The 24,433-nt window shown below is 34.6% G+C and overlaps 1 protein-coding gene across 1 annotated transcript in view; it reads left to right on the top strand.

The window, feature by feature from the left end:
* Nucleotides 1-23,870, top strand: part of SLC6A15 (solute carrier family 6 member 15) — a 47,493-nt gene extending 23,623 nt beyond the window's left edge. The window contains exons 3-12 of the mRNA XM_029205567.1: nt 382-539; nt 905-1,031; nt 2,065-2,246; nt 9,085-9,195; nt 12,307-12,548; nt 12,647-12,839; nt 13,732-13,924; nt 16,759-16,918; nt 21,258-21,420; nt 22,514-23,870. Coding sequence (XP_029061400.1) covers nt 382-539; nt 905-1,031; nt 2,065-2,246; nt 9,085-9,195; nt 12,307-12,548; nt 12,647-12,839; nt 13,732-13,924; nt 16,759-16,918; nt 21,258-21,420; nt 22,514-22,885 — 1,901 coding nt within the window. The 3' untranslated portion in view covers nt 22,886-23,870. The remainder of the gene's footprint in view (nt 1-381; nt 540-904; nt 1,032-2,064; nt 2,247-9,084; nt 9,196-12,306; nt 12,549-12,646; nt 12,840-13,731; nt 13,925-16,758; nt 16,919-21,257; nt 21,421-22,513) is intronic.
* The last annotated feature ends 563 nt before the right edge of the window (nt 23,871-24,433 follow it).

Genomic DNA, 24,433 nt, shown 5'->3' with positions numbered 1-24,433 from the left:
AATGACTTTATTAACGTTGTATGAATAAGATTTCCAGGAGTTTGTGAAACCTATTTGAGAAAATAATTAATTTTAAGGAAGCAATTATTTTTACAAAAAATAAAGCTGGTTTACCATTTCAATAAAATGAAACTAAAACTATTCATTGGTATCCTTACTTTTTTCATAATTATTTTTTATCAGAAACTCTTTGTAGCAGTCAAATTCAAGTTTCAAATATCAGAAAGCTTAAAGTAATGAAACTGCATTTTCTTTAAAGTCCTTTGTAGTTATACTATATGGAAGTTTAAATATCATCTTTCATGAGATAATCAGAATTAGTGTATTCTCTCCTGTGACTGCTGAAAATATAATCTATTTTATTTGTTCTTGTTTCTGTAGGTGCCTATCTTTTGCCATACTTAATACTGCTTCTGGTAATAGGTATTCCCCTTTTTTTCCTGGAACTTTCTGTGGGTCAAAGAATTCGGCGAGGAAGCATTGGTGTGTGGAATTACATAAGCCCTAAACTGGGAGGGATTGGATTTGCAAGTTGTGTAGTAAGTTTCCTGGTATGGTATATGCCTTATAATTTTTACAGAGTTTGTAATTATATAGTTTGAATTTAAATGAAACCTTTGAGTGTGTATTTCTACTCAACTCTTTAATCATGTTTTAAAAAAACACTACTGGAGCTTGCACTAATACACAAAACAAGCTGTAAATTTAAATGTAGTTCAATCTTGTTAACGCATGTTCTTAAGGTCTATGAGAGTCATCGTTTTAGAAAAGATAATGTTTTTCAAATAAAAATAAAATAAGGAGTTTTTTTTAAAGTATTAAATGGGTTTTATGCATTTCATCTCATTGTTTCAAAGGAAGGGGCATGAGAAGTTTAATATAATCACACTATTTTATTTTGCAGGTATGCTTTTTTGTGGCTCTCTACTACAATGTCATCATTGGCTGGAGTTTGTTTTATTTTTCTCAGTCTTTTCAGCAACCTCTACCTTGGGATCAGTGTCCTTTGGTGAAAAATGCTTCACACACTTGTAAGACATGTACCATGTAGTGTTTTTGTATCTAAAGATCATACAGTTGGTAAAGGCAGGAGCTTTCAAGATTCTTTTTTTTAAATAATGTGGAAAAATCTTTCAAAATTGTTACTATAACAAACTTTCCTTGACATACTCAGAAAGATAGATGTCTGGCATCATTTAATTTATCTAGCTCTTTCCAAGTAATTTTATTGTGCCCCATGATGTTAGGGTAAACAATTATAAGCCTTCAATTGTAAATTTTGACAATATTTTATTCTGTATATCTTTATTGATGCCTTACAGTTTCATTAAAATAAAAACGAGGACAAAAAGAGTTTAGATTGAAGGAATTGTTTTTATGTCTTGGGTTGTTTTCTTATGGTTTTCTTATCATTTATTTTTATATCCTAGAATATAAAGAACAATTCCCTAGTGCTGTCCAGTAAATATAGAATGCAACTCACATATGTAGTCTAAGATGTCCTAGTAGCCATATTTACAGAAAGTAAAAAGGGACAGGTGAAATATTTTATTTAATCCAATATATCCAAAATATTAACATTCTAACATATAATTAATATAAAAATTAGTTATGTAATAATTTACACTGTTTTTCTCATACTGAGTCTCTAAAAGCCCCTTTGTACTTTATATTTACAGCACTAGTCACTCTAAACCAGCTCCATTTCAAAAGTCACACATGGCTAGAAGCTAGCATTTTTGACAGCTCTGCCCCCAGGAAGTCAATCAGATAATTCTGGGGGCAGAAGGGGCTATAAACCTGATACATTTTAATCACCTTGATAAAAATCTCACATATTCCTATTTTAGAAATGTGTAATAACAAATGTCAAAGAGGATTCATGTCTGTTGACTTTTTCACATTTTTGCACAGTTGAGGTTTCATTGTGGATTTAAATGCTTCTGTAGAATAGTAGTACTTTTCTAGGAAAAGTTAAGAATTGATTTACAGGCTTACTGGGGGGGAAAATGGCCTCATTATTCTTTATAGTCTGAAATGACTGTGTTACCTTTCTTTCTACAGTTGTAGAGCCAGAATGCGAAAAAAGTTCTGCCACTACCTATTATTGGTACAGAGAAGCACTGAATATTTCCAGTTCCATTTCTGAAAGTGGGGGCTTAAACTGGAAGATGACCATCTGCTTGCTGGCTGCCTGGGTTGTGGTGTGCTTGGCTATGATCAAAGGCATTCAGTCTTCTGGAAAAGTTAGTATGTTAGAGCCCCTCCTGCTTCTGCTAATCACCTCATCACCATTCCTGGGAACTATCTCCCCCACCCACTATAAACCTGTGTGGGCAAACTGCAAGTAGCACTTTACTCTCTCGGCAGTTAATTAAAGATTGGTAAAAAGTGGTGCTTTAAAAAACGTATTTAAATCAAGGAAAGGACATAAATAAAGATATAAGTGTTTTATAATGAAATCTAAAGTCGTTTATAATCTTTCCCTATTTTATCAAGATCTGTTTTGAGCTTTTTTGTCAATACTTAAAAGTCCTTTCTCGTTGCTGGTATTCAGCTGACCTTAATGTTTTTAGTTCTCTGATTAGTTCCAATCATGGAAACTGGGAAAAGTGGTAGAATAAAGGATTTGTTTATTTGTGTTATATCATTCATTTTTCTCTACTACAGGTGCTCTAGGGAAAAGTTGCATAAAAGATTTTAAAATAGTCTAGTGTGGAGTGTTTCTTAAAGATATGAACATCAGGTAGTTATGATATATCTCAACAAGGAACTCAGAGTAATATAAAAGACTAAAGGGCATGCCTGCCAGGGCAAATGGAAAATTTTATAAGGCTGTGCTTGAGAAAGACAGTAAGTGAATTCTAGATACCCCAGGAAGTCAATCAGATAAAAGGATGCGTTAGGAAAGTAATTGTTATTCACTATTTTGCTTCCATATTACATTTTTTCCCATTATTATTGCCATTGTTTTAAAGCTCTCTACTTCTTTTGTTTGGACCATAGCAAGAATTAATTTTGGTTCATCTTCTCTCTGCCCTTTAACAACCCATCTCTACTGTTTTTTCTTTCCAAAGCATAGCTCTGATCATATATCTTTCCAGGCTAACATATTGCCACTTACCAACATATACTAGTAAGAGTGGGAATAGTAGTAGTAGTAGCAGCAGCAGTAGTAGTGGTAATAAATGATGATGATGGAGATGATTCTGATAATGATGAGAACAAGAACAATAACAGAAGGCAAAATTTATTACCTCTTTACTCTGTTCTAGGCACTGTGATAAATGCTATATATGCTTTATCTCAATTAAATCTTAAAAAAAAAAAGAAAACAAAAACCAACTCTAAGAAGTAATTGCTACTCTCAGACCTGCTTTACAGATAAAAGAACAAGTTTGAAAAACAGGTAACTTGCCCAAAGAATCACAGTTAGTAAATGCTAGTACTTGGATCAAACCCAGCTCTGTCTAAATCTAAAGCCCATGTTATTTAATTGCAACACTATAACGTCTCTCACTGTGGAATATTTTTTCCCACAAAAAGTGAACTCTTTTAGGCGAAGTCTGTCAAATTCATCTTTGCTTCCTGTTACTTCATATTTAATTAGAAACGTTTGACAATTCTTTTAAACTTGTTAATCACAGCTGATTTTACATTTACCTTCCTGATGGAACTTCTATACCATTTTTCCTTTGTAGAAATGAATGTGGTAGATAACACCATATTCTGTGAATGTTAGTGTATTCTGTGATTAAGTAAGTTCAATTAATTGGTTCCATTTGGTGTGTCTTCTACTATGTCAGAGCCCCATTACAGTCAAGTTATAAATAAAGGACTAGATTCCTAAGCCAAATCTAACCACATTTATGTGCTTCCTAAGGTGATGTCATTTGACAGAACGAGAACCAACTATGGTCAGCCAGAGAAGTCCAAAAATCCCTCTGCTCAAGTCTTACCACCACATTTTATTTCTTCTTTGTCTGAGTATGTGTCTTATCATTTAAAGAACTATTCATCCTTTTCTTATCACAACATTGGGGATGTTTTTCTTATGTCGTGTAATATAACGTTATCTGGAAAAATTTAATACAATTTATAGACTACATGTAGTTTATTATTTCAACAAGAAGGCTTCAGGGAGAGGGTAGCTTTTCAGCAGACTTTGAAGAAAAAATTTAGTAGGCACAGATGGGGAGAAAGCTGTAAGTAATATGAACAAAGTTATGAAAGTCTAAATTGTGACAATTCCTCATTCTGAGGCAATGAGCTAAATATAATAAGAAATTTATTAGGAATAAATGTAAAGCTGTGTTTGCCTGCCAAACAAAAAAGCTTCCAAATAAACAATCACACAAATGCAGTGTAGAGATATATGGTTTAAGGGTAATGAAGTTTAAGGGTAGTATGTGAAAAAAAAAAAACTTAGAGAATTTAGCAGCTGAAAGAAAAGTCAACTTGTGATATCCCTAGCCAACACACACACACACACACACACACACACACAAACAATGCTAATTTGAAACTGCATGAATTAAGACAGGAGTATGACAGTGTCATTCTCCTTTAGGTCAGGTAGGCACATGCCAGTTGAACCACACCTGTAATACTGGATTTTACTGAAATCTTTACTACTTTGTTATGGAAGAGAGCCATCTCAGCTTTGTGATCACAGTCTTCCAATAGTTGAATAAAAAGAGGAATAAGCCTTATTCTGTGTGATCACAGAGAACAGGACCATGATCAAATATTTGGAATTATGCAGAGTGGCGGGGTGGTGGTAAATCTTCAAGGAAAGGAAGACCTTTAAGGAATCAAGCCTGGTAACAATGAAATCAGTTGCACAGTGGTAGAGAGCTCAGCACTACTGGAGGTGGTCCAACAGAGGTGGACCAAAATCTCCCTTTGTTGGAGCCTCTATGCAAGGGATGCCTGCCCCCAGGGGAAAGATAGAAATGAGAATCTCCAGGCTTTCTTCTAACTCTAATATTTTCTACTAGTACTACTTTGCCATTAGTACTGCTACTGTGCTAAGTAAGTACTCTGCATACATTAGCTTGTTTAATCTTTCTAGCAGCAAGATGATTTGCATGTTCTTCTCCCCAATTTACTGCAAAGTTAAGCTTAGGGAAAATAAATAATTGGCCAGAATTAAACAACTGATAAGTGGCAGAGTTAGAACTAGGCTATGAAATCCTCAAAGAGAATGACTCTTTCTGAAGGTATGTTTAAAATAAACATTTGAATATGTAAGAGAGAAAAACAACTAAATGATTTCATATATTTTCTTTTTTTTAATAGTTGAGTAGAATGAAAATATTTTCATGCAACATTTTGATTGATAAACTTATGTCTCTTACTGAATGTACTTACTGTGAAAGGCATGTCAGTTTTTAAGGCCCAGGGAGTCTTAAAATCAGCCAGAGAAACATATTTCATTGTTTCACTTCCAAGTTCTTAAGAATAATACTTAAGGGTCATTCATCTACTCACTGCACATATTTATTGAGCACCTACTATGTGCCAGGCACTGATGTAGCTCAGGAGGTACAGTGGTGAACAAGGCAGACAAAATACCTGTCTTCATGGAATGTCCATTCTAGTGGCAGAGGCAGACAATAAACAAATCATAAAATAATATCAGGTAGCAATGCAAAATATAAAATAAGGAGAAAGTGTTTGGGGTGGCATTGTACATATAGTCAGGTAGAATTTAAACTATTTTCAATAATATTATTCAACTGACAATTTTATTATTATGAGACCCATATGATTAAATAAAATGAATTTGTGTTTAAAAGCACAACATGGATACCTCTGTAAAATGCTGACCTAAGACACATCTTTAAATCTCAGAATTTAATGATTAAATATTTGTCCTTTACCTGCTCACAGAAGAAAAAAATTCAGGTGTGAACACTACCTATTACTACTTAAGTTTTTAAGTGTTTAAAATCTTGACTGTTACTTTTCTCCATGTTGCATCCAACATGAAATTTTCCTGTTCCTTTTTGGACGAAGCTATCCTTATCTTATCAGAGTCTTATCACTGAAGCCAGATGAGTATTAAGAACTCAAATATGTGTTGAATTAATAAATGAAATTTGAAATGTCTCACCATATAATTAGTACCTAATTTTTAAAATACTGTAAAATAAAGATGAGGGTTTTTTGTTTGTTTCTTTTTTTTTTTTTAGGGAATGTGTACAGAAAGGAAAACTTCCTATGAATTCTCTCTTAATGTACAATATTTTTGAGTATCTAAGAATGTGCAAAGGTTAATAGGCCACCATCTTTATCCTCATGGAACCCATAATTTAATGGGTGAGACAAATAATGACAGCAGAATAAATGCAGTAAGATGTACAAATAAAAAGTGTATGAGAGTATAGAGCATAGAGGCAGCCACTGAAATTAACCTGGAGTTGGGGGAGGGCTTCACAAAGCAGGTAACTTTTGGGCTAGAGTTTGACAGTTGAAGAAGAGTTCACCAGAAACTTCAGAGAGAGGACATTGGAGGCATGGAAAACAGCATGTGCAAAGCCCAAAGTTTGCTGAGTAACCCTGTGTGACTTTTACATGCAATTTGTGCAGCTTGTGGGAAATGAGGCTGGAAATGTAAGTTGACTGCAGGTATTAAAGTATCTATAGACACTGGTAAAATGACTGGCTGTTACTTAACAAACGGTGTGAAATATTTGAAGATTTTTAGCAGTTCATTACACCATCAGATCCTTAGAAAGATCTTTCTGGTAGCAGTGTGGGTGATGAATTTCAGGGATGTAGAGGAGAGCTGGCAGGGAAAAATCGAGAGGCAAAATGAGAAGGAAGCTAATAGTGAAAAGTGACACGTCACTGAGGATGAAAACGAAGGGACAGATGAAATTTGGAGTCAATTGGACTTGTTGGTCAGTTGTTATGGGATGTGGGGAAGAGAACCATATTCAGGTGTGTTAGAGTTGTTTAGCCTGGGCAAATACACATACAGGAAGAATCATTTCTTCCTTTAGCTTCTAATTTGAAATTATATTAAAAATATACTGAGGGTACACTGTATTTATTGGAAAAAATCATGATCAAACTATCCAGATTATTTTAGTGTGCAGCCTTCATTTTCATTTTTAAAATAAATGCATTAATGGAAGTCCTTTAAGTCATTTATAAGGCAGCAAATTTGAGTTCTGTTAAAAAAAAAACAAAAAAAGCAATTGTGCAAAGGTGAATCCATGCTTCTGGTTAGCCCCAAGATTTGTGAAGAAGAATCATAAAAGGAATAGCTGTAATCAAGTGAGATCAAGGCTACTTGAATAGATATATGGTAGACCCACAAATTTAAAGAATGCTAAAAGTAGGCAGAAAGAATGAAAAAAATGTACTCCATCTAAAAGCATTCTGATAAGAAATCAAGAAATGTGGATGAATGGATGAAATTTAAAAATTATACCATTTTTATAAATAAAAATTTTAAAAATTATACCATTTTGAAATGATCAAAAATTATATTTCTTTACAACTAATTAAAATATAATTATTTTTAGAAAAAATATGGGTTTCTAATTATGCTGAGATTTTATTTGTAATATTAATTTTTTTTCTTAGAATGCTTAATACAATTATAAGGTATACAGAACAGTAGAAGAGGGGCAAATTATTGTGTTGACTTGCCTATTGTTTGTCTACAGTTACTATAGGATTCCATATCTCTAACCTGCCTGAGCCATCCTCTGCTATGGCAGTTTTTTTCTCCATTCTTCCTACCCTTCCTCCATTCCTTCCTCCTCAGATAAGTATTATATACGTACTATGTGTTAGGAACTCTGTTAGGTATTTGAGATTTGGTAGTGAACAGGAGAGAAGAAGTCCTTGCCCTCACAGAGCTTATATTCCAGTAGGGGAGATTGAAAATTAACAAATAAACAAGATAAGTTCAACAGTGTTAAATGCTGTCAAGACAAAACAAAATAATATTGAAGGTTCATGGGGCATAGAGGAGGGCAGATGGAGGTATACTGGATGAGAAAAAGGCATCACCTTATTCTGGGTGTTCCAGGTAGTCTTGAGAAAATGAAGATAAGACGTAAAATAACAGAGAGGAGCGAGTCTCGGACAGATGAGGGAGATGAATACCTCAGACTGAGGGCACAGCCTGCTCTGGCCCTGAAGCTAAAGAGCTTGGTTTTCCTCGGGGCTGAAGCTCAGCTGGGGGAAGAGTGGCGGGGCAGGCAGGTAGGCAGCCTAGTCTAAGGCTTTGCAGGACAGAGGGAGAAATTCGCCTTTTACTCCAACTGCATTAGAGATCCCTGGAGTGGGTTAAGCAGGGAATGAGATAACCTGAGTGGTAGCTTGGAAACTAGAATATTACAAATAGTGCAGAACTACTTCTGGATGTTTGACTTTAGCAAATGGATGGGTGGTGGGAGATGGAGTTGGGTGGGGACAGCTTTGGGGGAAAATCGGGAAAGTTTTGGATACCACATGGAGATGTCAAGGAGGCAGTACGTGTCTGGTTAGGACAACTGCTTTTCTATGATAAACATTTGCTTAACTTTAATGATGAAACTTCTGAAGTAGAACATAAAATCTCTACACTATTATTCAAGTTCTGTAGGAACTTTAACAGGACCACTCTCTACTCCAGAAGCTTTATAGAATTATAATGGAACTTTGCTTAATTAAAAACAAACAAAAAAAGGACTTTTTTTTTTGCTACCTCAAACAATAAAGTAGAAATTTGTTAACGAGTTAGTGTCCATTCATTTCTCTTAAATATTGCTTGTTTTGTGAACTGTAAGGAATCAACACTATTCAAATTACACCATACCTATGGGCTATTTAAAAGGGGTTTCAATAAGGAAAATTTTCTTATTTTTTGTTATATCTCAAATAGAATCTTAACTAGTCACATTGAATCAAGGCTATGAAGCCACTCTGATATGATGGCTATGCAAGGTATTAAAAGTATTATTTATCATATTATAAAAAGTGCCACTTTCACAGTATAGAACAGAACACATAATCTTAACTATGAAGAAGAAAATAGTCGTTAGGATGTCTCACTTTTTTTTAATCTTTCTTACTTTGCAGATCATGTATTTTAGTTCTCTGTTCCCGTATGTGGTACTTATATGCTTCCTAATCAGAGCACTCCTTTTAAATGGTTCAATTGATGGCATCCGTCACATGTTTACCCCTGAGGTATGTACTGTATTTCTAGTTAAGGCTTATGATCACAAAAGCCTCATGTTTATTGTTAAAATGTTCCCACAGTTAGATTTAAGGGATAATTGTTCTAACCTATGTGCACTAGACTATTAAATTATAGCTGTTATGTTAACCAGCCTAGTAAAACCGGAGCTTTTGGACATCTATAATTATATCCATCTCTCTCCAATTTTAAAGGCCCCATTAGTGAGTTTCACTATTTAAACTTCAAAAATTCCTATTTTATAATAAATTAACTTCCCATTTTTACACTGGTATATTTTAGAACTTTTCAGTCTTTACTCTTCCTCTTCTATTTCAGTGGTTCTTAACCTTTTGACATGGACCCCTTTGAAAAAAACCTGATAATCGAATCTTCTTACCAGAGCAAATAATGAACATATTAATTTGCTTAGTGTCTCAGGAGGTTGACAGATCACCTAAAATCCATGGACCCAGGTTAAGAACCCTATTGCCCTCTAAATCCTGTCTCAGAGAAATTCAAGGTTTCTTACTTTGTTTCGTTTTGCAGTTTTGTATTTTCTAGAATAGTACTTAACATTAGTGCATTTGGGAAGTTCTGTAACTTTTATAAATGCGTATGCATTTTAGGAAAATTCTCATTAGTTTCCTAAAAGGCTCGGAACTTAGACTCCGTTGTTTAACTTACAGCTGACTTGATTAATCCTTGTGGACTTGTTATATTGATTTGACAGGAAAAATCAAGTTTGAGGTGTATATATATTTTGGTTTTACACTGACATTACACTTCACATTAGTGTGCTAACTCTATCATAGGCAGACAACGATTTATAAAAACACAATTTCAAAATTAGCTCAGAAATTGGAAGTTGTCTGAATGATGACTGTGCAGCCAAGCATGGTGCTGAGAGATGTGGGCAGAAGATTTTAGCCTCCTTGGAATTGTCACTCCTGGCAGCTGCCTTGATACTGTGTCACAGAGGCTGTGTTCTTTGTGTATCTGGTTCCAACGTGGTGTTCATTCTCAAGTAGCAAAAATGTTGACACTGTGATCTGGTTTTCTCGAATAGTTCTAAAGTTCTGTTTATCATTTAGAGTTGTTGGAACTCCTCAGTGAATAATTACTTCAGATTTATGAATTTCAGCTACATTAGAATTTAAATCAGCTTCAGATGGGCCATACTTAGTGACCAAAATATTTATATTTGCAATATCAAAAAAAAAAAGTTCTCTGAGTTAAAAACAACTAGCTTCGTTGTGAATTCCTGGAATATCACCTTTCTCTGTGTTGGCAATTGTTTGTGACATAATTCTAAATATTTAATTTAAATAGATACTTTAGACTCTAAATACTTTGATATGATGCTTTTACATGGTCCCCGTATTTAAAACTGCAGCACTGTTAACATTTTAAACCAGAACTGGAGATAACTATTTTAGAGTTAATTATTTCTTCAGCTCACTTTTCATGGACTGTTGATAAGATTCTGTATTAGGCCACTGTAGGATGATAGTTAATATAATAACGATAAGACGTTGTCAATAACTTTTTAATTTACATTATTTATGTAAGGGAGAAAGTACCTAAGCACACGAAATATTCCCAGTGAATGGAGATTTAATTCCTGAATTGGAAATAATCAGAATGTCTTTATTACATAGGTGTTGTCTGCCATCTAGTGGACAAAGTAGAGATAGACAGTTGAATGTATTTTACTAGATGGTATCAACCGTAGAATGGTAATGTAGCAGCAATAGTCAATAAACAGTATGCATATTTTAGTTAATTGCAAATAAATTATAAATATAATCATGATTATGTTTCATGATAACATTGCATAAATTTCAGTAATAATCACTAAAATTAATTGAACAACATATCCTAATGTTTGAGAGCTTATGCATTTTGAAATCTACCTGTGTTCATATGTCAACTCTACCCCAGAAGTGCTGTGTAACCTGAGGCAGGTTACTTAACTCTTCTAAGATGCAGATAATATTAGCCACAATTTCATTGATTGTTGTGAATATTAAATGAGATCATCCATATAAAGTGCTTATCAGTGTGCCTGCCACTATAGTCCATATGTTAGCAATTATTGAGGACTTCGAGGGCGGCAGGCAATGTGATAAGTAGTACATGTCTTGTTACTCTCATCTTTCAGTTGAGAAAGCTTGAACTCAGAGTGGACAGGCCACCTGCCCTAGGTTGCACTATTTTTAGATCGTTAAATGGCAGAATCAGGATCTGAAAGTGTCTATGTAACTCATGTTCTTAACCACATTTGGCATTGTTCCCAATAAAGGCAATTTCACTGCAATGGTGAAAAGAGATAAAATACCAATTTAAACACTACTGCTACTGAAATCAGACTTAACTGTTTATTGAGGTCTGTGCCAGGTATGGCTAATATTAATAGTTCCATTTAAAAGGTTTGGTTATATACAGTGATAATTGTTTAAGAAGTGAAGCACAGTTACTTGAAATATATGTTCAGCACAGATTCCAAACTTTAGAACTTTGGATCTGAAAAGGTCTTAGCGATGATATGGTTGAATTTCTTCTGTTTTCAAAGAAAAGGCTTTCAGGAAACTACTCAATGAATGAATAATACGTATCTGAATACGCAAAGTACAAATAGCTCAGCTCTACCCAGCTTATAATTATTATCTGCTTTGGCTGTTAGACTTCAGAAAACACAAAACTTAGGGTATTTGTTAAGTAATTATTTAACTTTTATGGCTAACTGATTTATTTTGCTTTGGAAAGAAAACAAAGACATAAATAAGAATAAGTGAAGATAGTTCATTTCTCTCTCAAATACTCCTCTGATGATTTGTCTTAATATTTAAAAATTCCCATATAAGTATTTTCTCCGTGTATTTAAGTAACATCTCTGTCTAAAGTTTCAATAGTCTGTAGCCTTTCTTATTCATATTCCTTGTATTATTCCTGAGTGAAAAATTTGTTCTTTCTACTTAAGAACAGACTATCCCCCTGTTTTAAATAATCTTTGGGTGCATAAGTGTCATTATGATATATTTAAACAATAGAACCGATTCCTTGTAGATTATTCTGAAATTTTTTTGCAGCTGACTTATATTCTGTTTAATTTTAAACAGCTTGAAATAATGCTGGAGCCCAAGGTCTGGAGAGAAGCTGCAGCTCAGGTGTTCTTTGCCTTAGGTCTGGGATTTGGTGGCGTCATTGCCTTTTCAAGCTACAACAAGAGAGACAACAACTGCCACTTTGATGCCGTCCTGGTGTCCTTCATCAATTTTTTTACTTCTATCCTGGCAACATTGGTGGTGTTTGCAGTTCTGGGCTTCAAAGCAAATGTCATAAATGAGAAATGCATTGCAGAGTATGGTTGTTGATTTCCTTTAGCTTTTGATGGCATAATTATATTAAAAAATCTCCTTCCCAAACCCATGTGTTCATTAATGTTGTTTTCCTTTTCAGAAATTTGGAAATGGTCATCAAACTTGTGAAAATGGGCAACATTAGTCAAGATATTATTCCCCATCATATCAACTTTTCAGCTGTTACTGCGGAAGATTATCACTTAGTTTATGACATCATTCAAAAAGTGAAAGAAGAAGAGTTTCCTTCTCTTCATCTCAATTCCTGTCAAATTGAAGATGAGCTAAATAAAGTTAGTAGGCTATGTTTATGCGATAAAATAATTCTTATTAACTTAAAATATGCAGTACCCAGAAGACTTCTTTTAGGAAAATAATCTTTAAAATACCTGCGGAAGATCATGCTGTTTCAAAATTCACATTCTTTATTTCAGAGAACACATTTTCTTAAATCAAAAATGTTTGTTTTACTTTGAAAAGCAGTTTCACTGATTAAGCCACAAAAATTTAAAATATGGATATAAATTAGGTGATTTTCATCCCAGAAAATGAAATTAGTCTGGTACCTTTCCTGGTATAATATTTAATACAAAACTTGAATTGCAATTATCATTTACATATTGTATGGTTGTTTGGACACATGAATGATATTTGCTCATCTTAATAACTGTGTTCAATAAGTCATGATTAAGTCCTTTTTCCAGCCACTGTCATACATTTTAATAAACACAACATAGGTGAACATGAATAAATAGCCTTGCATTAATTGTCACCCTCTCTTTACATTGGCAAAAAGGAAAATATAATGGAGAAATTGGCTGTTAATCACTTGCTTTAAGATAGCTAACTGTACTTGAGACTAAACATAAAGAATCACGTGCAGGAAATTATGGATGAAGCCATTATTAACATAAAATCTTGATTTCTGTAAGGAAAGATTTAATTACTAACTTACTCTTAAAGTTCTTTTAAAATTTTGGTCTACCTGCTGTTTTTATGAGATAACACGGTCACCTTGAATTTTGTTTAGAGGCACAGTTTCTTAGGAGACAACATGGTATCAGCGTGTTTATCTCCAGTAACTCCCATGCATTATTCAGAGTTCTCCTGCCCTTTGCAACTGATGTATATAGCCAGCACTTCATATTGCTCTGTATTAACGTGGCTGTTTTGTATATCTTACAGGCTGTTCAGGGGACTGGCTTAGCTTTTATTGCCTTTACAGAAGCAATGACACATTTCCCTGCATCTCCCTTCTGGTCAGTGATGTTCTTCCTCATGCTGGTAAATCTAGGGCTTGGCAGCATGTTTGGAACCATTGAAGGGATCATCACACCCATTGTGGACACATTCAAAGTGAGGAAAGAAATTCTCACTGGTTAGTTTTTATGTATTTGACTTTCCATTGAACTGATGTGGTGGGCTGTTTTACCCTTGGTGAGAGATCAGAGATGGAAATAGGAAAAGTGTTTATTATTAATGTCTACTTATTAATAATACTAGTATTTGTTATTTAGGGATTTATTTATATAATATGCAAATGACATATTTAATACAGATTCTATTAATTATTAGTGATCATTTACTCCATTACTCTTTATTAGTAATAATGTCATTATCATGAATTACTGGCGCTAGAACAAAGTCACAGAATGTTCATGTATAATTTTGTATTCAACTCAGATAATTATAAAAATAGTAGTTCAGGTCATTGGATTTTCCAAAAGTGCATAGCTGAAATTGATAAACCTAAACTGAGTTCTCATATAAAAGAGCAATTGTAGCCTGATAGAAGTTAATACATCTAGGTAGGAAAGACAATAACACAATTTATCAATATTGATGGTTGTTAAAAGTCCAATCTACAAGTAGTTATTAAAGTACTGGTTGTGTGTTGCATGGTCCTCACATTTGAGGGATATCAAGGATATAAGAGAAATTACAACAGAGATACAGAGATATAGGACAGCCTCTCCTCTAAAAAGAATAGGACTGATAATTAAAATCAAGGTGGGTAGATAAGACTTGTACCATGTAATATACTGATAGCATGATAGGGACTTTACCTGTTCTACGAATGAAGACGCAGCAGAGGGAACTGTCAGAGAAAGGCATGGAAATTGAATTCGAAAGGGGAGGGGTCTTCTCAGGGGTCAGAGGATAGTGTTCATAAACATAGCCAAGTAGAGACAAAGGAAGCAGCGAGGAAGCCAGCCAGACCAGAGTGCAGCAACAGTGTCGGTAAGTGATGCAATAATTAATTGGAAAAAATACATAGATGATCTTAAATGCTGGGCAGTGGTACACAAGCTCCCCAAGGCTCTGTTTTTAGCTCTGAAAGATTTAGTAATAATTTATGTGTAAATAACTCTCAAATACATATATATCTTTATCACTCATCGTCCTGCTAAGTGTGTGTGTATAAAACAATTTCAGCAGTTTGTGAGGTATTTACATCTAAATATCTTTGATTCAGCTGAACATAAATGAGAAATGTCTCTGTCTTTTCCTGAAAGGCAGTCTCTACTTCTGCAGTTTCTATTTATTTGAAGGCTATCAATACCCTGCCTGACATGCAGACTAAGTAACAGTCATCTTTGCTGCTTTCCTCGTCTTTGCCCCATATCCCAACCCTCCTGTGGTAAGAGGGTTTGCAAAATTAAAGGGAAAACAACAGTGTAGAGGGAGAAACACACATGTGAGTATTTGGTAACTCCCAGTGGAAGACCTTTAGGTCAGAGTAAAGAGGAATATACTCTCTACCCCTGTTACCTGTATTCTGGGATCATACTTTTACTTTGAGTCATGTTTTATATACTTAGATGAAATGTTCCCCCATCACCTTTGTCAGATGTTTTCATCTCCTCTGATAGGACAGTAGGACTTAGATAAGTGACTTACTCATTATCTGTTCCTCTCACATCGTCAGCAAAACTCTCAGTGTCTTTAACACCTGGAATACACTTTCTTCCTATCTACCTTATACTATAATGTAATTAGGAGAAAGTGAGAGGGACACAGGCTGTGGTTCAAATCCAAGCTCTGTTAGTTACTTGGATCCTGAGACTTTGAGTACAATTTGCTGTGACAAGCATTCAAATATTTCAATATGCATTAGACTCCAAGTGAATGCTACTTTTCCTTTTCTACATGGTATGTTTATATATAATATTCACTTATGTACGATGTAACTCATACCACTAGCATAGCGCTTACAAGATGGAGGAAATGGCTTAATTTAACCCATACTTATTGAGATTTTTAGGGAAGCCCCATCAGATGGAACCCCCAGGATGTCTTTTCTCCCCTTCTGAACTGCCCTTACCTGCTCCACTTCTTTCACTTTTACTCACCTCTGCTAAAAGCTGTTTGAGAAAGAGAACACAGTCATCTTTTATTTTTGAGGTCTTCTCTACCAACGTGCAAGAGAGAATAAAGAGTCTAACAAAAATATGGGAATATCATATGGATTCCAGAATTCTAACTTTCTATATTAAGGGTAGCTGGTTAGAAGTTTCTGCATCTTTCTTCAGTACTGCTGCAGAAACTCCTTTTAGATGGTTCTTCTTAGTTACCTGGAGAATCAGGTTGCCCAACCCTGTCACAGATGTATTCCCAACTAATCTGTTTGGGCACTATCAGGACAGAGATATGGATTGCTGCTAAGGCAAGGTCTCATCAGATTTTTTTCAGTTATGCTTTAACAATAACCATATTTCAATCAGATAGAAAAATACATGTTATCATAGTCTTATTATAAGCTACATTAATCTCATTATTAATTTCAAAATTCAGTATTGCTTCCAAAACTATAAAACATTCTTAAAAGTAGAAATGACCCACAAACATTTGCTGCCTGAAAAGGTCACTTTGCTGTTAATAAGGAGAAGAAGGGTATGGAGATTTATACTTCTAATATATCCTCAGTTTTGCCTCATTTGTTATCTGTGTTTAGTAAACACGTTTCCACAGGCTCGAGATGAGTTGAGTTACTGTCTTACAATGAATTCATATTAAATCTGGGGCTAAATCCAGGTAACTAATTCCCAATATGTTATATTCCATGGTATCAGGAAAGGTATCCTATTTGTATCATTGACAACTTATAAAAGTGGAAACAAAATCATTGTTTGCATATAATAACTTATAATGAAGTTTAAAAGACTTGACTCTGAGTAGGGCTTAATTTTGTTATTTATTCCTTTGGTCCAGTTATCTGTTGTCTTCTGGCATTTTGTATTGGCCTGATGTTTGTGCAGCGCTCTGGGAATTACTTTGTTACAATGTTTGATGATTATTCTGCTACGCTGCCTCTGCTAATTGTAGTCATTTTGGAGAATGTTGCTGTATCCTTTGTTTATGGCATAGATAAGTAAGTATATTCTCTCTTATGCATTCATTTTTCATCTCTCTCTTGGAAAGACCAATTGTTATTATATATCTCATTTAGAAGAGGAGGGAAGTGACTAGAGGGAAAAATTCCTCGCCACAAAAATCAAATCTTTTGCAGGCTCCTCTTCATTCGATAATTTTAATGAAGTATATCCCCTTATTAGGTGATTAGATAGAATGGTGTAGATGGTAATGTAGTTTAGGATTTTGGAGCTTTGATTTAATTCTGGCTATCAGATAGGAACTTCCAAGGTTTAGAGCATGTTGGCAAAGTTCCAAGAACCTTGTTAAGTTGTTTTGAGCTATTGTTACAGATAAGAAAATGCGGGCTTCGTGAGACACCAAGTGACTTGCTCGTCACACACCTGAACAGAGGCAGACCTGGGATTCATAGCCATTTTTGCTTAACTCTAAAGACTATACTTCTAATTACGTTGCTAACCTGTTTTACAAGAGGAATTTTATTTTGTTATGCTATAAAATGCCTTATTTTATCATGTTACACAATGTTTTATGTAGCAGGCCAATTTTGGGAAGTGGCATATATATATGATGCTCCAGGATATATATGCCATTTGCTGTACATAAACTTCTTATTTATGTGGAGTCATGACTTCATGAGATGCTTAAACCTTTGAATTATATACCTGATCGGTTTGAAAAGTATATATACTTGGCATGAAATGAAGCATTAGAGTAGCCTCAGAATAAAAAAAGTTTCTGGAGGCCTTGTCCAATATTTTTTAAAGTTGTGGTCTTTAGTTAACATATATGGATTAACTAAAGGTAATAAGACCATCAAGCTTATTAGAGGTCTCTGTGAAGTAGGAATAAGTTAATTGAGGACCAGAGTCCTCTTAAACAACATAAAGAACTTTATTGGTGTTGAGTGAGCTTTGCGACAAAACTTAAAGAATGTTTTTATTACTGGCAAAAGCTCCAGGCAAGGAAAGATAGGGGAACTTACATTTAACGATCATGTACTATATAGCAATAGTAGTAATAGCTGTATGACACGCATTTAATGTTAGTCATTATAACAATCTGTGATAACTAATATTACCCATATCCTAGATGGAAAATTGGCCCTACTTGTACAGGAGGACGCAGTATGTTAGTTGCAGAGCCAGGACTTTAATTTCAAAACCAGATATTTCTACACTCTACCAAGCTACCCCCAACTCCTAACCTGCACTGTGTTGGAATTTGACATTGTTATTGGACTGATCTATGGATCAACAAGATCATAATTTAGATTTCCATTTAAACAGTTCAACATTTACAATAGGCAGAGTAGTAAATATTTCTTTTTAGTAGTTCCTAAATAATAATCATTATAACAACAGGAAGAAGAATACTATTAATAATACTTGCATCTATAAATTTCTGCTGTATGTGAGGTAGTGTGCTCTGCATATGTTGTCTATGAGTCTAACAATAATCCTCCAAGACAGGTATTATCTTTTTCGAAAATGCCAAAGATTAAGCTCAGAAGGACTAAGATATACATTAAAAGATGACGGAGCTATGATTCGCAACCAGGTCTGTTGGTTTCTAAAGCTCATATCTTGTCCTACGAGCAGAATTAGAATTCTCCTGTCTAAAATGCTCTCATTTATTTACTTTCCCCTCCTTTAAATGTCGTAGCAACCTTATATTCTTCCTGTTCACCTTCAACAGTGTCATGAGCTCAGCTCTTCTCTGTCTTCTGCCACATTTACCTACATTTCCAGACACAGAGTTGAGAGAAAGAAGGCTTTCAAAACCTAAACCTTTGAGACAGTAAATTCAAATGCAGAAAAAGAAATATTGGAGCATAGCAAGTTAGGGATTAGGAAGAAATATGAACGAGAGGAAACGAGAAGAAAGATCCTGTAAAGCTGAAAGTGATGGCTGCATAGATTGTATTTTCCTGAGTCTCCTTTTAAAAATGAAAGAGAAAAAGAATGACTAGAAAGCAGAACTAAATATCCATAAACACGGGCAAGAAGATATTCCTGTGAACCCTCAAATACGAAAGGTTGGGGCAAACCACTGGCAGCCACAGGACCTGTGTGATATCACTTCCGTGTGGGAGATGGTAGACGATATGCAGCTGGGCTTCTGACAGCTCTCCAGTCACCCCCAGGTCCTCCCTGCAATGTGTGGCAGGCTGATCGGAAGACAGTGAGCTAAACTGGGAGAAATTCTATAGGATATTTGCCCACATTTTGCGGAGTGCAGAGGGACCAAAATACAGTAAGATCATCAGTGCTGGAGAAATCTGGTCTCTAAAAACTCTTGAAATGAATAACCCAAAGTTCTCTTCCAAGATAAAGCTCTTCACTGAAGAAAAAGTGGTGGGAGCAAAACCTGAGTTGAGTAGGAGAGAGGTAGTAGGGTCCATGGAAAAGAAAGTCCAGGTCAGTATGAGGAGGAGAGCAGAGGTAAACAGAACTGAGAAATTCTGAGGCCACCTTTTTTGATTACTTTGCAAAAACAGAGAGGAAAGGCCCATCCCTCCCTCCTAAAACACACAGGAAAATTCATTTCACTTAACTGTGGCCAAATCTTAAGAAAAGTTTCTTTTTAAAAAAAAAAAGAGTAAAATCTTTTTTTTTAAAAAAAAGAGTAAAATCTCTGCAGACAACAAAAGCACACATGCAAAATAGATGGAAAACTAACAATACTTCAAAATGAGGTGAAATAAATGTTTAAAAATGATAGAAGCCACCAAAGAAGAGCAGAAATCAGTTATTTTAAAATTGAGAATTAGAGAAAAGGGAGATTTGAAAACAGAGGTGATAGAACTCAGGAAATAATTGTAAATAAAAGAAAAACACTTAAGAAATGAAGATCAAATTAAAAAGAAAACAAAAATGATAAGCACAGTGCCTAATTTCAGAAGAATTAGAAGCTAGAAAGGAGGGATGCTTTTGAAAATCAAGGAGAAATAACAAAGGATTTAAGAGAAATAAATAAACACAGTAGTTAAGCAAAGATGATTCAGCATATGTACAATGAAGGCCTCTAAAAACAGTAGCCAGAACAAATGCTAAAAACTATAATTGAAGAAACTTGCCTGAAATAATTAATTTGAATGTTGAAAGGGCAAACAATATACTTGGAGAAATAGACATAAAGGCCAACACGAGGACATAGCCTAGCTAACAAAGCCTTGTTACTACAAGACAAAGAAAAAGGGCAACCAGGCAAAAATAATACAAAACAAAACACAGCAAAGAAGATTATTTATAAGAGAAAAATCTAATAGTTAACAAAATTTTTGTAACAATATTATGTAGTTAGACATATGTATGATTCTCAAGGAAAAAACGTAAGCCACAGATTTTAAAGTCAGCTGAACTGACATTCAGGTATAGTGACCACAGACAAACAATTAGAAACATGCAAGAAATTAGGAAATATAGTTACTACGATCTCTTTTTGAAGAATCTACGAGAGAACTAGGTTTAGACAACCAAGAAGTCTGCAGAAACATTAATACAAGGGCTGGTGGGTGGGCAGTAAATATTTATCTCGACATAAACATTAAGGGATGTAGACTAGTATGAAATGGCTACATGTTCCTGACAGTGTTAACATCATACAATTAAAAAGGGTGAATTTTACTTCAGGTAAAAAGTACCTCAATAACCTGACTCTTAAAAAAAAAACCATGTTAAGTCTAATCATTACTAGGTCTAAGTGTTAATTCATGGGAAATAGGAGGATCAAATGCTCTTGTGAAGCAAAACTGTGGGAATGCAATCAGCCAAATACAGACTGTGGGACAAAGTGACCAGCTGATTCAACAAAAAATCAGCGGAAACGATGAAGACATGTATGAGGAACTTAGAGATGAAAAATGGTCTGAGAAACACATACATCAACTGCAATGTATGGACCTTCTTTCAGTTGAAAAAACAGACTACAAAAAGAAATGAGAGGTCAGATAATATAAACACCAATTGGATTGGATGATATTACATATGGCTAATTAAAAAAAAAGAAACAAGGAAATTTTAATGTATTGCAAATATTGTGTTCATAGAGTGGAAATCATCAGTTGGAGGAGACTTTCCAGTAATTGACTTACGGGGACTTTCTCCAAATGAAAATTACAGTAAACTGGTTCCATTTTACTTTATAAATGTTCTTAATTTTATAAGTCATCTTCCAATATGACTTTTAGACTCAGTGTAAAATGTCATAGGGTATCATGGTTAACCCCCGTCAAACCATTGATATCATGCATATTTTAAAGGACATGTAATTTACCATATTTTAATATAGCTATATTAACTCGAGGAATAATTAAATTCCTTCGTTCTATTTAGGTTTATGGAAGACTTAAAGGATATGCTGGGCTTTGCTCCCAACAGATATTACTACTATATGTGGAAATATATTTCTCCTCTAATGCTATTATCACTGCTAATTGCTAGCATTGTGAATATGGGATTAAGTCCTCCTGGCTATAATGCATGGATTGAAGATAAGGTAAAATGCAAAATAAGGAAGGTAGATAAAAATATACATAAAATGTCATTTTAGAGGTTTTTGTTTTTTGCTTTTTTCACAGTATAGTTTGCGGTTAAATGAATGGTGTTGCTTTTATGTGAGGATCTTGAGATTTTTATGTTCTTTTGGCCCCAAATATGTATGATTTTTTTATATGTTGTGGACTTTTTTAGTACATGAAAAGTACTGACTTGGTCCTCATTAAAGTAATTTTATTCATGTCACCATAGATGAACCAATTGGGCCTTTGACTTTAGAAAACATATTGATCAAACCACCAGAAATATTTTTTCCTGTATAAATTTACTAACTTATATCTGAGATACTCTAACAATGAAACTGTTCATTAGCCATGTATACATAATTTAAGTAAATACTGAAGTAAAGTTTCGCTATAACTGTTTTATATTAGCCACGACTATTTCAATTTCTGTTGTCATGTTGCTGTAGCTACATAGTAATGCAATCTTAAAGTACATATTAGCAGTTAGAAAATCAGAATGCTTATTTTTCAGATACCTCAGTAATTCTATATAATAACAACTAAATTCAAGACTATTCTAAACAAATAAGTCTGTTATCCCTTACCAAAACCCTTGGGGCCAGATGTAGTTCAAAATTTAATTTCAGATTTTAGAAAGATAATGTGGCACATGTAACAGGTAACTATTGCTTAGTAACATATGACCCCCAAACTTAATGACTGAAAGCAATGATGATTTATTATTTCTTAGGGTTCTGTGGATGAGCTGGATGATTCTTCTTTGGGTCTTGTGTGAGCTAACTCATACAGTTGATTAAACTTGGAGACCTGGGCTCTATGTGAGCTTTCATTCTTGGTTTCTTCCAGGCATTATAGACTCAGGGTAGCATTCTAAGACACAAAGGCAGAAACAGCAAGGCCTTTAAGGCTTTGCCCTGGAAATTGCTTACTGTCACTTCCACAGCAATTCATTAGTCAAAATCATAAGACTAGCCCAGATTCTTTTCTTATAAACCTGAGACAAATATATATTTTTTCATGTCCCTGCAGAGAAAGAGACTATTAATAATTGTTTTTTGGCTTTAACAGGCAACAGAGGAATTTCTGAGCTACCCAACGTGGGGAATGGTTGTCTGTATCTCTCTGATGGTCCTGGCAATACTGCCTGTCCCAATTGTCTTCATCATTCGTCGCTGCAACCTTATAGACGATAGTTCTGGTAATTTAGCATCTGTGACCTATAAGAGAGGACGGGTTCTGAAGGAGCCTATAAACTTAGAGGGAGATGATGCAAGCCTCATTCATGGAAAGATATCAAGCGAGATGTCCTCTCCAAATTTTGGTAAAAATATTTATAGAAAACAGAGTGGATCACCAACTCTGGATACTGCTCCCAATGGACGATATGGAATAGGGTACTTGATGGCAGATATGCCAGATATGCCAGAATCTGACTTGTAGCTGGGGGGCAAAAATCAGTGGGATTTTATTTGGTTCATTTTTGTCAATGAACATTGGCTCTACTAAGAGAAGCGTTAGACTTCGCTTATCAGAGGGCGATCTCAGGTGCTCCATGGCTGTGATCTTTAATCCTAGCAGTGTATGTAAATTCAACATGAGCATTCCTTTGGATTCTCTGGTTTACATTTGCACAGAAAGAGCCACAGACACAGTGTACAATAACTGAGGTCCATGTTGGTCAGAATTTTCAAAAATACCTTTGGTGTATTTTTCAAGGATTCCTATCTCTAAAAACCACAGGTGTTACCTCAGTTTCTAATAATTTCTGGATGTCATGGTATGGGCAACTCAAAAATGGTATACTTCAAAATTTATAAGTTTGCCTTCAGGGTAACCCCCAGGGTTACAATGACCAGTTCTGTAAGTTGGTGCCACTCAGCACACTTCCATGAACATATTGTGTAGATAGGCTGTACTTATTTTGGTAGCATTGATACCTTCTTAGGCAATTAGTTGAAGAAAACTGCAAAGTATTTTCTTATGTAATAGCTGTATAGAGCAATAGTATCAAAGAATAAGAAGGCACAAATGCTGGGATGAAAGGTGAGGTTCTGAGGTGACTAGGGATCATGTGTGTGATGGCTGTATATTTTGTGTAAAATATATGTGTGAAAATGATCTAAGAATGAGTCACTCAGCACTCTCAAGAATTATGCAGATTTCGCATTTTTTTATGCGTGTGCCTAAAAACCTACTTGATATTTATTGCGGTTTCAAGATTACTCATAGTATATTTGTAAAATATACTTGCAATGTATATAGATGTATATTAGTACTCTAAGTACTGATTTGAAAACTTGAAGCAAGATGGCATTTTATTTCATATCTTTCTGTTTTGCTTCTGTTTTCTGCAAATATAAATCCTTTTTTAAGTGATTGTTAAAACTGTATGGCATTACATTTTAAGCTACAAATAAACAAAGTTAAAAAATGTTTGTTTTTCTCATTGACTTTTCTTGTGCCACCTGAACTAGATTATCTTGCACTTCTGTCAGCACTTAGGCATTTCATAATAATTAATCGTCACATTCCAAGAAGGATTAATAAACTGATTCATAGAGTTACCACCACTTTAGAGACAAAGGAAAAAGATAGTATTATGGTTAAAGTGTGTTCTAATGTAGTCCCAGAATTCTTGGAAAAATACTTATCGTCTCCCAGGAAACCGTGTGTACTGCTTGCTGGGTCAGTACTGTCTCTGAAGTGTAAAAAATTATGATTTCTATGAAACTGTTCTATATATGACATTGCATGAAGCAGAACTCCACTGAGTGCCACCTAGTTAAAAAGCTTTCATTTAACTGTCCTACCACTATATCGGCCACACTTTAAAAATAATGGTGGATAAAGCAGCACAATAGGAGAGGTAGTATACACTCTGTATCCATTGATTATTTTTGGCTAAATATTCTTCATCTGCTATGGACGTTTAAACAGACTGCATCACAGCATTTAAAATATAATTCCACTGGTGACTAAAACTTTCAG

This window comes from Monodon monoceros, unplaced genomic scaffold, assembly GCF_005190385.1.
Source record: "Monodon monoceros isolate NGI ecotype Baffin Bay Population unplaced genomic scaffold, NGI_Narwhal_1 Super_Scaffold_6, whole genome shotgun sequence".
Taxonomy (NCBI): Eukaryota; Metazoa; Chordata; class Mammalia; order Artiodactyla; family Monodontidae; genus Monodon; species Monodon monoceros.
The sequence above is the reverse complement of the archived record's forward strand: the minus strand, read 5'-3'. Positions and strand labels throughout refer to the sequence as shown.